The following is a 12909-nucleotide window of genomic DNA, read 5'->3' as shown; positions in this document are numbered from 1 at the left end:
GGCTTACGCTTCACTTTCTTCAAGTCTCCATTCAAATGTCACCTCCACGAAGAGGCCTTCCCTGACCATCTATATAAAATAGCACCCCCTTTCTTCCCTCTCATCTCTGCATCCCTCTTACCTAGCTTTACTTTCCTCCATAGCATTATTCCCACTGAATGTGACATATGTATGTCTGCGTGTGTGCTTTGTCTTGTCTCCGCCCACTAGAATGTTAGCTCCTTCTGGCAAAGACTTTGTCTTATTCACCATTGAAACCCCAGTGCTCAGAACACTGACCTAGAATATGGTATGTGCTCAAAAATGTTAAATGCATGAATGAATGACACGGTCTCCATCTACGAACTACCCGATACTATCTGAACTCCAGCCTCACCTCTCGGTTTGTCTCCTTGTGATAAAGAGCACCAGTGTTCAAGGCTCTGGAAATGCATATCTACCATGGACAGACTGACAGCCACATGGTGCATGTCATCTGTATATTTGGAGAGTATCTCATTGGCTTGGCCTCTACCGGCAAACTGGCTGGGCATAACTGTTGAATTTCCAGAGAGCAGCTCTGGCTCCCACCCATGAAAACTCCTTGGGCCTGCTGTAACCAGCGACCCCACAGTGGCTGGTCAGAGCCTGAGCCACCAGCTGTACATGAAGATCCTCTGGCAGGGCACGTGAAGCCCAGACAAGAACCCTGACCAGCACCAGGCCCTGGGAGATCACCCAAGGGCACAGCACTTTCCGGCTCCCCTTCCAGACCACACACACTACCCATGCCACTTCCTGGAGTCCTTCCAGGTGGTGGCATCATTAACTGGAGGTCTTCTGAGCCTTTTTCTCCCACCATGCAAATCCTTTTACTGTCCCCTGCTCTGGCCAAATCTCAGAGACTACTTCCCACTCCATGTTCTCAAGCTTAGCTCTGACACTTACTAACTGTGACAACAGGGAAATTACTTATCCTTTCTGAGACTAAGAATCCCTCTCCTTTAAATGAGACACAATAAAACCTATGGACAGAGTTGCTGTGAGGAGGAAGAGACAGAATAGATAATGTACTCAGAGTTCCTGATGTATAATAAGTGCCTAATAAGTGATGCCAAAAAAAGGATGATAGGAAAGTGACAAATAAAACAAACCTATTGATAAAAACTGTTACACAAATCGGTAGTGCACAGGCAGCATGGAGTCATGGTTAAAAATATGGACTTAGTGGGGCCAGCCCAGTGGTATAGCGGTTAAGTTTGTGTGCTCTGCTTCAGCGGCCCAGAGTTTGCAGGTTTGGATCCCAGGCTCAGACCTACACACCACTCATCAAGCCCCACTGCAGTGGCATCCACATACAAAATAGAGGAAGATTGGCATGGAAGTTAGCTCAGTGACAATCTTCCAAGCAAAAAGAGGAAGATCGGCAACAGATTTTAGCTCAGGGCCAATCTTCCTCACCAAAATACCCAACAACAAAAAAAAAGATAAGATAAGATAGATAACGGATATAAAACTCTTATATCAGGATCTGGTCTATAGTACTTACACAATAAATGTGAAGCATTTAGATGTACTGAAACATCAATAGTTTACTCACAAATTGTATGTTTTAATTAATTTAAAGAAGTGCCTCAAACCTATTTGCTAAAGTCTTATCACCCTAGTTAAAGTGACAAACTTTAAAGTAGGAGAAACGTATTTCTTTAAAACTCTTCTATAATCCAAACTGGCCTTATTTCCAATGAGTCTGAAACAGTGAGTTTTCCTTGTTGAGATAAACGACAATTAGAGTGAAAGGAACCACTGGTTTGCCCTTTGTAATCCTCAAGGGCGCATGCAGATTGCGCTGTCGGTAAGGCCTAACCCTGAAGGAATGGAGGCTGTTACAAACTGTAGATAATTACGTTATTCATCTGCTTTTGAAAAATCCAAACAAGAAGTCTTTAAATAGTTTCAGTATCACAGATAATATGCTCTAAGTTTATTCAGAACAATGCTTTCTCTGTTCAAAGACTCAAAACATGGCCAAGCTGAGGAAGTGACAAACACATTAACCGAGCCATTTTATACAACATCCAAATCCCAGCTCTCATTCGGCTTCTCCTTTTTCTCATCTGAAGATGTATTGAAAACCTTCTTTCTAAGTCATTAAAAATAATTTTTTGCTGAGAATATTTCTTGTATCATTTTTCAGGGTTTTTCCCCCAGGGAGAAAAATAATTTGGAAACACTTATAAAAAGTGGATCTCTGCTCCTCTCTGCCACTGACCCCCACTCTGGGCCCCACTCTCTCCTTCAGGCAGTGACCATGGCTGCAACCAATGCTCAGGCTCACGTCTACCCCTCATCCGTCAGCTCTGCTTCCAGGAATCCCACACACGAACACTGGCCCAGGGAAGGAGGCGCACCGTGATGGGGGTTGAGAAAATGGGTAGAAGTGGTTCCCTAAAAGAAGGGCCCCAGGTTCTGCTACCCGAGGAATGAAGGGGGACTCGACACCAAATAACGCTTTGTATCACACATACCTTCCTCTTTATGGGGGGCTTGGCACCCAGAAAGTGAAACTCATTACAGCCTAGTAAAATTGTGCATTAGATGGATTATCTGATCACTTATCTCCAATACTGCTACATTTCTTTGAGGGGCAAAGGGAGAGCCACCCATAACAGAAACACATCCATCATTTTAAATTTGTCTCTTCTCCTTAGCCCCACCAAACTCACTGTGTAGGTACTAACTACGGTTCTTTCAATAATGGTTTGGTAAAAACAAAACATATCTAAGAATGTGATCCCAAAAAGCCAGATGGGTAGAGAAGGTCTTTATTTCTCCCTGAGAGTAACAAAGATGCACCAACCAGGGGCTGGTGACCTCACCAGCTTCACATCAAGTGACCAGTCCACCCTGAGCAAAGCTTCTGAACGCGGGGTCTACATCTCTTATTTGGCAATTAGCACTTGCTACCATTTATTGCTAATAATCTACTAATGTCCTACTTCCTCAGTTCAGCTGAAAGCCATTTGTAGACAAGAGCCATCTTAAATCTCTTAACATTCCCTTCTCTTGCACAAACTATACTTCTCGTTCATGCTTAAGTCACCAGCTCTATGCCCCTTGCCATCTTCATCACCAAGTTTCTACCAACTCAGAATTTTCTTCTCCACCTCATTCTGGACAACTCCAACGCCTGCCTGGATGATCCTACTAGCTACTCCATCTTGTAGTTCCTTCACCTGCCTTAATCCAAACCACTTCATCTTTTTTTGTGTGTGTGAGGAAGATTGGCCCTGAGCTAACATCTGTGCCAATCTTCCTCTATTTTATGTGGGGTGCCATCACAGCGTGGCTTGATGAGCGGTGGTAGGTCCGTGCCCGGAATCTGAACCTGTGAAACTCAGAACTCTGAAGGAGAGCATGGAAACTTAACCACTACACCACCAGGCTGGCCCCTCAAACCAAACCACTTCGTCTTTATTCTATATTATCCACGTCCAATGCTCCGGAGCGGCCCCACCTCTGAAATCCTTCCGTGCAATCGCAGCTTCCTATGTAGCATAGTGACTGAAAGTGGGCTGCAAATCCTGCTTCGGCCATTTGCTGGTTGTGAGACCTTGGTGATTTACTTAATCTCTCAGTGCCTGTTTCTCCCTTTGTAAATAGGAAGTATAATACACCTACCTCAAAGATTTGTGAGGATTAAATGAATAATACAGGAAAACCACATAAATGCTCAATAAATGCTTGTTATTGTTATCTGCCCCCCTTTTTTACTGGTACTAAAATTTCCCTTTGATTTTTTGCAACCCATCCTTGGGGGCTCTCTATTTCCCCAGTGTACCTACTCTCTGAGCTTTCCTTTTCTTCTCTACCCTAGATGCAGCAGGCTTCCACCAGACCTTGAATTCACTCTGAATTTGCCTTGCCTGCCTATATCCAACCTGAGGTTAATCTAATCACCCCAAGTTCTACTAGAGAAAATGACATAAATGCAGGGACTATCTCCATTATACATTGATTATTTCCCACCTCAGTGGCCCCTTTCACTACCTCCCTCCGTCTGTCACAAAATTACCTTGCTTTTGAGAGGGCTTCTTTTGACACTAATAGATTGGGCTATTTACAATGTTCCATCATTTGCTTTTTAGATTGTAAGAAACTAGCTACTGTATTAGTCATATAGATTTAACTTATTCCTTTTTAAGAGTATCCACTATTAAGTAGTAGCACCATATTTTAACCATTCTACTGATGGGATGGTTGTTTAAAAGATTCTCACTACTAGTGGCTTTGTAACTGTTCAAGACAATGGCCTCTTTTCCATCTGTATCCTACTTTTTGCTCTTTCTGCAGCATCTGACACTCTTGATGACCTCTTAGCCTCCTCACCCCCCTCCACAAAGCTCTGTTCCCTAGGCAGCTACCACCCTGCCTGCTCTATCCTGCTCGGCTACTCATTCTTGGTTTCTTTATCAGGCTTCTCCTAGACACCCTGCCTCTCACATTTGAGGCATTCCAGGTTTCTACCCTTCACAGTGGTTTTGAATTTTCTTTCCGTTTTCACTGGGCATCCCTATCCACTCCCAAGCATCAGATACTTTTCTACTTGCTGATGATTTCTAAGTCTATCCAATCACTCCCCTGAGTTCCAGTATGAATTTCAAGTTGCCTACAGTGCATCCTGACCGCCAGGCCCTGCAGGTACTACTGACTCAATTTGTCCAGAATTGCACTTATTTCCCTTTCTACATTTTCATCCTCCTGCCACTCACTCCATCCCTGGGCCTGACCATCCTTTCCATGGCAACTGGAGTGATGTTTTTCAAAGCATAAGTTGTGTGTAATGACCTCGTCTCGGGATGTAATGATTTCTTCGCACTTGGTATGCGCTATCTCAGAGTTCTCTTCCCAGTCATCCCATGGCCACCTCTTGCTTCCCCTTCAGATTGTGGCTTCAGCATCATAACAAAGAGGCCATCCTGACCACTTGAGCAAAAGTGCTCCCCAGCCCTCCTCCAATCAGTGTCTGTCTTGTGGCCCTCTTGTCATTGCATGTGTCACTCTCTGAAATTATCTTTGTTTATTTGCTGTTACACTGCCTACGTCCCTTCTCTAGAATGGAAGCTCCATGAAGACAAGGCTGTGTCTTGTTCTCTGCTGTGTCCCAGAGCCTAGGACAATGCCTGGAATCCAGCAGGTCAGTCAATGTGTGTGCAACAAATAACTAAACGTACTCCTCATCCTTTAAGAGGGAAAGGGCCCGCTGTGAAATTAATGACTGGGCAGCACATTTCGATCTGAACAGTTCTGTTTCCGTGTGAGGTGTTTCCTTCTCAAATCTCTTACTCCAGCAGTCCATTCATAATCTCAGACAGATCATCTATGAATTACAGGCTGAAAGTGTAGCAAGTTGACCCACCCACCAGTTTCCATTAAACCTGACACTGTAATAACCACCACCTTCCGTAGAAACCATTCCTGAAGGGAGCCGGGAGTGGAAGCTGGTGGCCACAGGGCAAGACTGGATTTGACTCCAGGACACTGAGAGATGGCTATCCTCTGGTTGACTCCTCGAGGGAATCCCGGGAATAAAGAGGCTCCGGTCTGGGAACCCATCATCCCATATCCTCCCATCTGGACACAGTACTAGATATTTTACATACATCCTCTCCAATTCGCCCAACAGGCCCAGCAGGCTGTGTTTCCTTTTTGCTGAAAAGGAAACTGACACTCAGAGGCACTAGGAAAGGTCTCACAGACAGGGTCCCGGGGCAGGTTTCAAAGCTCAAACTCCGTCCACTGGAGCTACTTTATTTCCTAGCTGCCCCGGAGAATCCTCAGTATCCTTCTGGAAAACAAAACTTGAAGCCCGCGCTGGAGTCGTCAGGAGGAAGCACAGAAGGAAGGAGCCCCACAAGAGTAGCACGCGGGGGTCTTCTCAGACCTACCCCGGCTCCCAGAGGTGGCTCCTGGTGTCTAGCAGGAGTGGGGACCCAGCATTACACCAGCTTAAGGCTGGAGGAGCAGATTCTTGGCCGCGGGCGAGGGGGCGGGGGCTGGGGATGCGGAGGGGGGAAACCGGGCGAAGGGACGTTAAGTGTTGGATCAGATTGGGCGCAGGGAGCCGGGAGCCAGGAGGGGAGGAGGGATGCGATCCCCGCCGCGAGGGAGGAACAAAGCAGAGGCCCGCTCTCTCACCCGAATACATTTCAGGCATTTAATCTAGAAGGAGCCTGCCAAGAAGGGAGGGGAGGCGAGAGCCGGGAGCGCACGACTCGGGCCCGAAATCAGGAGTTAGCATTTACCACCACGCCTCGCCCGTAGTCTGGCGCCTCCTCACTGCTCCCGGCCATGTTTCTCCCGGGGAAAGCGGGCGGGAAAGCAGGACGCGGGAAGGACCTGGGAGGGGCTGGGCCGCCCCGCCCCGGGGTTAGGAAGCGGCGCGGACCGGGGGCCTGGCGCAACTCCAGCGCCTCGGCCTCGGCGCCCCACCCCCGGTCGGGACTCGGGGCGGGGATGCGGGGATGCGCGCCCCGAGCGCAGGCCGCCGGCGCGGGGAGCAGCTGCGGGGCGGCGCCCGCCCCACCGGAGCGCAGGCCCGGGGCACCCGGGCGCATCCCTGGCGGCCGCCGCCCGCTGTGCGCCCGTCTGCGAGCCGGGAGCCCCGCCGCCTGCGCCGCACCCCGCGGGGCCCCGGGAGCCGCAGGCTGCCCGCGGCTCGATCTTTGCAGGAAGAGAAAGTGTGCCCCGGTTCCCTGCCTCCCTGAGTCTGTCGTCCCGGCTTTCCCGCTGACAATGTCTTGAATCCTTCGTGCTAATTCTTCTGCGCTCTTGATCCCAAGTAAATCCGTGACCGAGCCTCGATATGGAACGTTCTCAAAGTCCGGCTGTGGACGCAACCATCCCGGATGTGTTTTTTAAAATCCTCGAACCGCCAAGCCATGAGTTTCAAAGAGCCGTGCGATTGCTTTTACCTTGGCCCGTGCCCGTGGTGATAGGATCTGGACTTTGAAATAGGACCTTTCCTTAACTGAAATTCTGGCAAAGACGGGGGGAGGGGCGGCGGATTTTTACAAATTATCTGCTTTACCACTTTTGTAAGAACATATGGTCAGGTTTTAATTGTTTCAGTTTAAAGCAGTTGCTCTCCTCAGATTAGAAAGCCCTCTTTTATGAATCTTTTGTTAATTCACCCCCTGATCCCTGCCTTCTCCCGCTAGTTCTTTGTCCAATTCCTCCAGGGCCCTGCTTTTCCTTTATATGTATTCATTCCCCTGGTGTCTGCAGTCTCGCCACTTTCTTTGCAGCCCCGCTTCGGGTTTGAAGCCCGGAGCTGAACCCAGTTCTCTGACTCAGGCCTCTCCAAAGGACTATTTTGTTCATCTTGGAGTTCTGGCACACGGCAGGGAGAGGAATGCTGATTTTGCCTGGTTTGAGAGGAAAGTAGTTATCAATCAATTAATGTCGTTCTAGGTTGGAAACGTATTAGTCCTTTCAGACAGACGTGGCCCCGCTCAGCACCATTTGTTGTCAGTCTCTCTAAATGCCAGCGCTGGGGAAGGAAGACGGCTCCGTGGATCGCTGAGCTTGCCGACTGGCTCCCATAAACGGGGTGATACTGTTTCCTGGTGCACAGGTAAACGTTTTCTCTCAGGACTTGTCAAGGTCCTTGATTGCGGGCCACTTTTAGAGTCTGCGCCTCACCTCTTTTTCCAAAGGTGAAGGACCATCTTCTGTTTACATTTCCAGAGACCACGCCCAGGATGCATGTTCACAACAAATGTCACTGAAACTTGCAGGAACTGAAAACTGCTATCCCTGTGGTGATGAGCACACTTTAGGGTTCACACTCTCTTGGGGAGCCGGCCACCCCTCATCCCTCCCCCGCGCCCCCCATGCAGCAGGTTACAGTGGAGATACTGTGTGGTGGGACTCAGAAATCTGCATTGCTGAGACGCTCAGTTCAGTGTGACGGGGGTGGTTCCTGAACCGTGCTTTAAGGTACCCACTTTACTGTCTTACTGCTGCAAAGTCAGACTCACCCATAAGAGGCTTGGTGTGGGTGCAGGGGCCAGATTAAGGGCAAGGGACTTCAAAATAAGTTATTTCATAGGATGTCCTATATAGGTCATCCTATGAAAACCACAGAATGGTGAAAACAGGATTCATTTTATTTATGATCTTTTTGATAACATTTTGTGTGATCTAATTTCTCTTTGGACAGCGTTAATGTAATACAATATAATAGCTGATATCACAGATAGTATTTTCAAGGACCGGTATCCAAGAATAACAATTCATCTATCCAGGCTTTACTCTTAATCTTGCATTATGAGGACTTAGAGGCAAAATTCTTTTGAAATCTCATATTTCTGTTATATGTCTAGTGGAATAGCTTTGGACGAGGATTCCAGTTTTTCTAGTAACAATCCATTTGACCTTAGCCAACGAGGCTAAGCCAATTACATCAATGTAATACGCCTGAATTTTTTCATCTGTAAGAGGAGGGCAATACATTTCTGCTCTACTGCGTGTGATGATATTCACATGAAATAACATGCAAAAGAATCCTTTAAAACATGCTATAAAACTGTAAGGTGTTATTAATCTGAGATTCTGTGAAAATGTGTGACCAAATGTTTGTAAAGTCATTTGATGTGAAGGTGACAGGGTAATTGCCTTTTTAAGATGGGTGTGGGGCAACCAATCAGGGACAGTTATAACCTAGGGACAAGTTGGGACTGGTATGAGAATGGATACGGTAAGATGAGAATATTATTAAAATAATGGAATTTTCCATAAAAAGATATATTTTAGCTCAGACTGTCCATTTTCTGATATTCCTTTGAAGAAACTGTGAGAATAAAGATGTACATCTTTACAAAGTTAATAACTAAGAAATATACTTGTAGTCTTCTGTCATTCTCTTTATTCCCTTTTAGTTGTAGGTTTCCTGCATTTTAAATTCTGAAATTATCTTGTCTTACTACCTTGGTGAAAACAAGAATATTTATACCCACCTGAATTCTCCCTGAGGCTAAAGACTTTCATCCTGAAAGTATATACTAGTCTTTTGATAGTTTGGTAGTTCTTTAACTTTTGCCAATACTAATCTGTTATTAAAGGAGCAATTCAATCTATGTACTGAGTTACTCAGACCCAGTCACTCAGTGACACTAGATTCGAAATACAGAAGGGCATTTAATTTTTTCTGAGTCCTGAAACATGAAAATAAATAAAAAACTCTCAGCCTGGGAATTGTGTTGAAATACATAAACATATGAAACTTAGTGACTCAGATCGTTAGTCACAGAGTCGCTGGTTAGAGTCTGGATGAAATCCACTGTGGACAAAGGCCAGCAATAATGCTGATGATATTTTGCTTTTCCTCAGTGCTGAACAAAATCCTTTACAAATGTTACAAGAACAAAAGAAAAAGTGGCAAGACCCTTTCTTCCAAATATCCAGGCTAAGTCAGAATCTTGCTACCTTTGAGGTATTTTTTTCCCTCTACATAAACACAAGAAGAAATATAGTTGCAAATAATTGTAACACAAAACAACTTAAGCAAAAGCCTCATTAGTATTCAATGAGCATAGTAAGCCCTCTTTCTGGCCTCTTGTTTGAAGCAGACTGGACCAACGTGCAGTCTTAGAGTAAAGAAAATAATGGCTCCATAGTAGTTCTTACAAATAAAGCCAGGACCTACATTCCGAATTATGTGCTGTATTATTGCACTTTCATTGGTAATTAACCTTCCACTGAAGAACACACCATGGGTAAATTTAAGCCTGCCCTTTTGCAATAATGTCAGGTATGAGTAATATTATCAGTGGTAAGTGCTGGGCTGCTTCAGAGATATCCTCCCACTATCTCCCCTTCTGACCGGAACAGGAATTGGATAGCTTCAGAGTAGAAGAATAATGTGTCCATGTGTTCCTCCAGATCTCAGAGTCCTGGCAGCCAACCTCAACTCTCTTGGCCACCATAAAGCAGTCATTGAAAGGACACAGCTGCAGGAACGAGGGGCTAAGCACTAAATAAATCCACAGGGCTGGAGGCACAAGTCATGTACATGACCCTAGCACAATACCTTGTGGTTATGAATGAACGGATTAGCATCTAATGGTGCCATGGCAGCTTATGCAAAATTAATTGGTGCCTCAGCAAGTGCCGAGTTTATAAGAGAAAGCTGTCCACTTCAAAAAAAAAAAGAGACCTCCTTAGTTGACAAAAACTTTGGCTGGTGTAGCGGGGAGACTAAGGACCAACTGGAATGGGAACTGAGCTGTTTGTTCTGTTAGCTGTACGTGGATTCTCCTCAGATCAGAGTTGATGTACAACGCCCACTGGCAGTCTCCCAGGAACTGATCTAGTTATTGCCAGGTTCTGGGTCATATTTTAGTGTTAATGTCTGGGGAGCTTGGGAAAGAGGTTGGGGAGGTGTAGCTTGAAGTCTGAAGTTGTCTCACATGGGAGAAGAGACTGAGAAAGAAAAAGAGATTGGATACTGACCTGCCTATAGTAATATTTCCCAAAGTGTGTTTTGATTCACTTTTTCATGACCCCTTAGGTTTGAGAAACAATGAGATAAAGTTAAACTCACTTTTATCCTGCGGGACTTCTGGGCGCCTTGAATATGCCAGTGTACATGATCAATATTCAAGAAGACAGGAGCAAAATGCAGTGTTTCACAAACTTTTTTGACCATGGAAACCTTCTTAGCAGATGTTTTATAAAAGCTTTTAAAAATTTAATTATTATGAAATATTTAAATTTATACTTTCAATGTTATCTTAAAGTAAGAGGTTTTATATAGTCTTAAAGATAACACTGGAAAGGACTAAATATTTAAGGAACATTGTTTTCAAACTGCACATTGGTATTTTTTTCTTTTTAAAAATATGCATTAAGAACTTAAATGGGCATGGCCAGGGCTTTTCTCAACCTCTGAAAGGCCCTGGCTTTGCAATTTGTGCCATCCTTCAAGTTGACGTGAAACTTTGTATTGTCCTAGAAGACAAAGAACTTACTCCCACTGCCACATACCTCACCATTCATACTTTCTCCTTCCCCCAGGTATGAACAAGATCAGCCTTCTGAATAACAAAAGAGATGAAAGCCATCTTACTATGGTAAGTCCCTGTGGTCTCTCTCAGTGATAATGCCAGGGCTTCCAAAGGCGATTTTATATAGATATAGATAGATGCTGGTATCGGTAAAGGCATAGGTATAGTTACAGGTATGGGTGTGAGTATAGATAGAGACATCTCATGTTTTCTTTATCCGCTCATCTGTTGATGGACACTAAGGTTTTTTCCATATCTTGGCTGTCGTGAATAAAGCTGCAGTAAACATGGGAGTGCAGATATCTCTTTGAGACATAGATTTTGTTTACTTCGGATATATACCCAGAAATGGGATTTCTGGATCATACGGTAGTTCTATTTTTAATGTTTTGAGGAACCTCTAACTGTTTTCCATAGTGGCTGCACCAATTTACGTTCCTACCAACAGTGTGCAGGGTTCCCTTTTCTCCACATCCTTGACAACACTTGTTATTTTTTGCCTTTTTGGTACTAGTCATCCTAACAGATGTGAGGGATAATTCACTGTGGTTTTGATTTGCATTTCCCTAATGATTGGTGATGTTGAGCATCTTTTCATATACCTGTTGACTGTTTGGATGTCTTCTTTGGAAAAATGTTTATTCAGGTCCTTTACTCATTTTAATTGGATATTTGATTTTTTGCTATTGAGTTATGTGAATTCCTTATACATTTTGGATATTAACTTCTTATCCAATATATAGTATGCAAATATTTTATTCCATTCTGTAGGTTGCCTTTTCATTTGGTTGATTGTTTCCTTTGCTGTGCAGAAGCTTTTTAATTTGATGCAGTCCCACTTGTTTCTTTTTTTTTCCTTTTTCTTTTATTCCCTGTGCTTTTGGTATCATGTACAAAAAATCACCACCAAGACCAACGTCAAGGAGCTTTTACCCTAGGTTTTCTGCCAGGAGTTTTATGGTCTCAGGTCTTATGTTGAAGTCTTTAATTAATTTTCAAGTTAATTTTTGTTTATTGTAAGATAAGGGTCCAATTTCATCTTTTGCATGTAGATATCCAGTTTTCCCAGCACCATTTATTGAAGAAGTTATCCTATTCCCATTGTGTATTCTTGGTGCCCTTGTCATAGATTGTTCATATTTACCCTTTATTCCTGTTTGTTTCTAGTTTCTCTATTCTTTTCCATTAGCCTGTATGTCTGTTTTTATGCCAATATCTGTTTTTATGCCAATGCCATACTGTTTTTATTACTATAGCTTTGTAATTTAGTTTGAAATCAGGAAGTGTGATGCCTCCAGTTTTGTTCTTCCTCAAGATTGCTTTGATTATTTGGGGTCTTTGTGGTTCCATATTAATGTAGGATTGTTTTTTCTATTTCTGTGAAAAATGCCATTGGAATTTTGATAGGGATTGCATTGTATCTGTAGGTCACTTTGGGTAGTAAGGATATTTTAATAATATTAATTTTTCCAGTCCATGAACATGGGATATCTTTCCATTTATTTATATCTTCTTCAGTTTCTTTTATCAATGTCTTATAGTTTTAATTGTAGAGATCTTTCACTCCTTAGTTAAATTTATCCTAAGTATTTTATTCTTTTTGATTTTTTTTGTGTATGGGATTGTTTTCTTCATTTCTTTTTCAAACAGTTCTTTAATAGCATATAGAAACCCAACTAAGTTTTGCATGTTGGTTTTGTGTCCTGCAACTTTACTGAATTCATCTATTAGTTCTAATAGTTTTTTGGTGGTATCTTTAGGGTTTCCTATATATTAGATCATGTCATCTGCAAATGGAGACAATTTTACTCCTTCCTTTCTAATTTGGGTGCTGTTTATTTCTTTTTCTTGCCTAATTACT

General features: G+C 43.8%; 2 protein-coding genes across 4 annotated transcripts in view; one reads left to right on the top strand and one right to left on the bottom strand.

Annotated features, from left to right (window-relative positions):
- The window catches only part of PRTFDC1 (phosphoribosyl transferase domain containing 1), an 84262-nt gene extending 76922 nt beyond the window's left edge, over nucleotides 1–7340 (bottom strand). The window contains exon 1 of one of the 2 annotated variants that reach the window (XM_046679921.1): nucleotides 6285–7340. In XM_046679921.1, coding sequence (XP_046535877.1) covers nucleotides 6285–6596 — 312 coding nt within the window. In that variant the 5' untranslated portion in view covers nucleotides 6597–7340. The remainder of the gene's footprint in view (nucleotides 1–6284) is intronic. The other variant, XM_046679922.1, reaches the window with a different exon arrangement.
- A 139-nt stretch (nucleotides 7341–7479) lies between these two features.
- Nucleotides 7480–12909, top strand: part of THNSL1 (threonine synthase like 1) — a 69224-nt gene continuing 63794 nt past the window's right edge. The window contains exons 1-3 of one of the 2 annotated variants that reach the window (XM_046679911.1): nucleotides 7493–7615; nucleotides 7729–7980; nucleotides 11059–11114. The gene's annotated coding sequence lies outside the window, so the exon portion shown is untranslated. Of the gene's footprint in view, nucleotides 7616–7728; nucleotides 7981–11058; nucleotides 11115–12909 lie in introns of both variants that reach the window. The other variant, XM_046679913.1, reaches the window with a different exon arrangement.

This window comes from Equus quagga, chromosome 12 (assembly GCF_021613505.1).
Source record: "Equus quagga isolate Etosha38 chromosome 12, UCLA_HA_Equagga_1.0, whole genome shotgun sequence".
NCBI lineage: Eukaryota > Metazoa > Chordata > Mammalia > Perissodactyla > Equidae > Equus > Equus quagga.
This window is presented reverse-complemented; position numbering and strand designations above follow the sequence as displayed.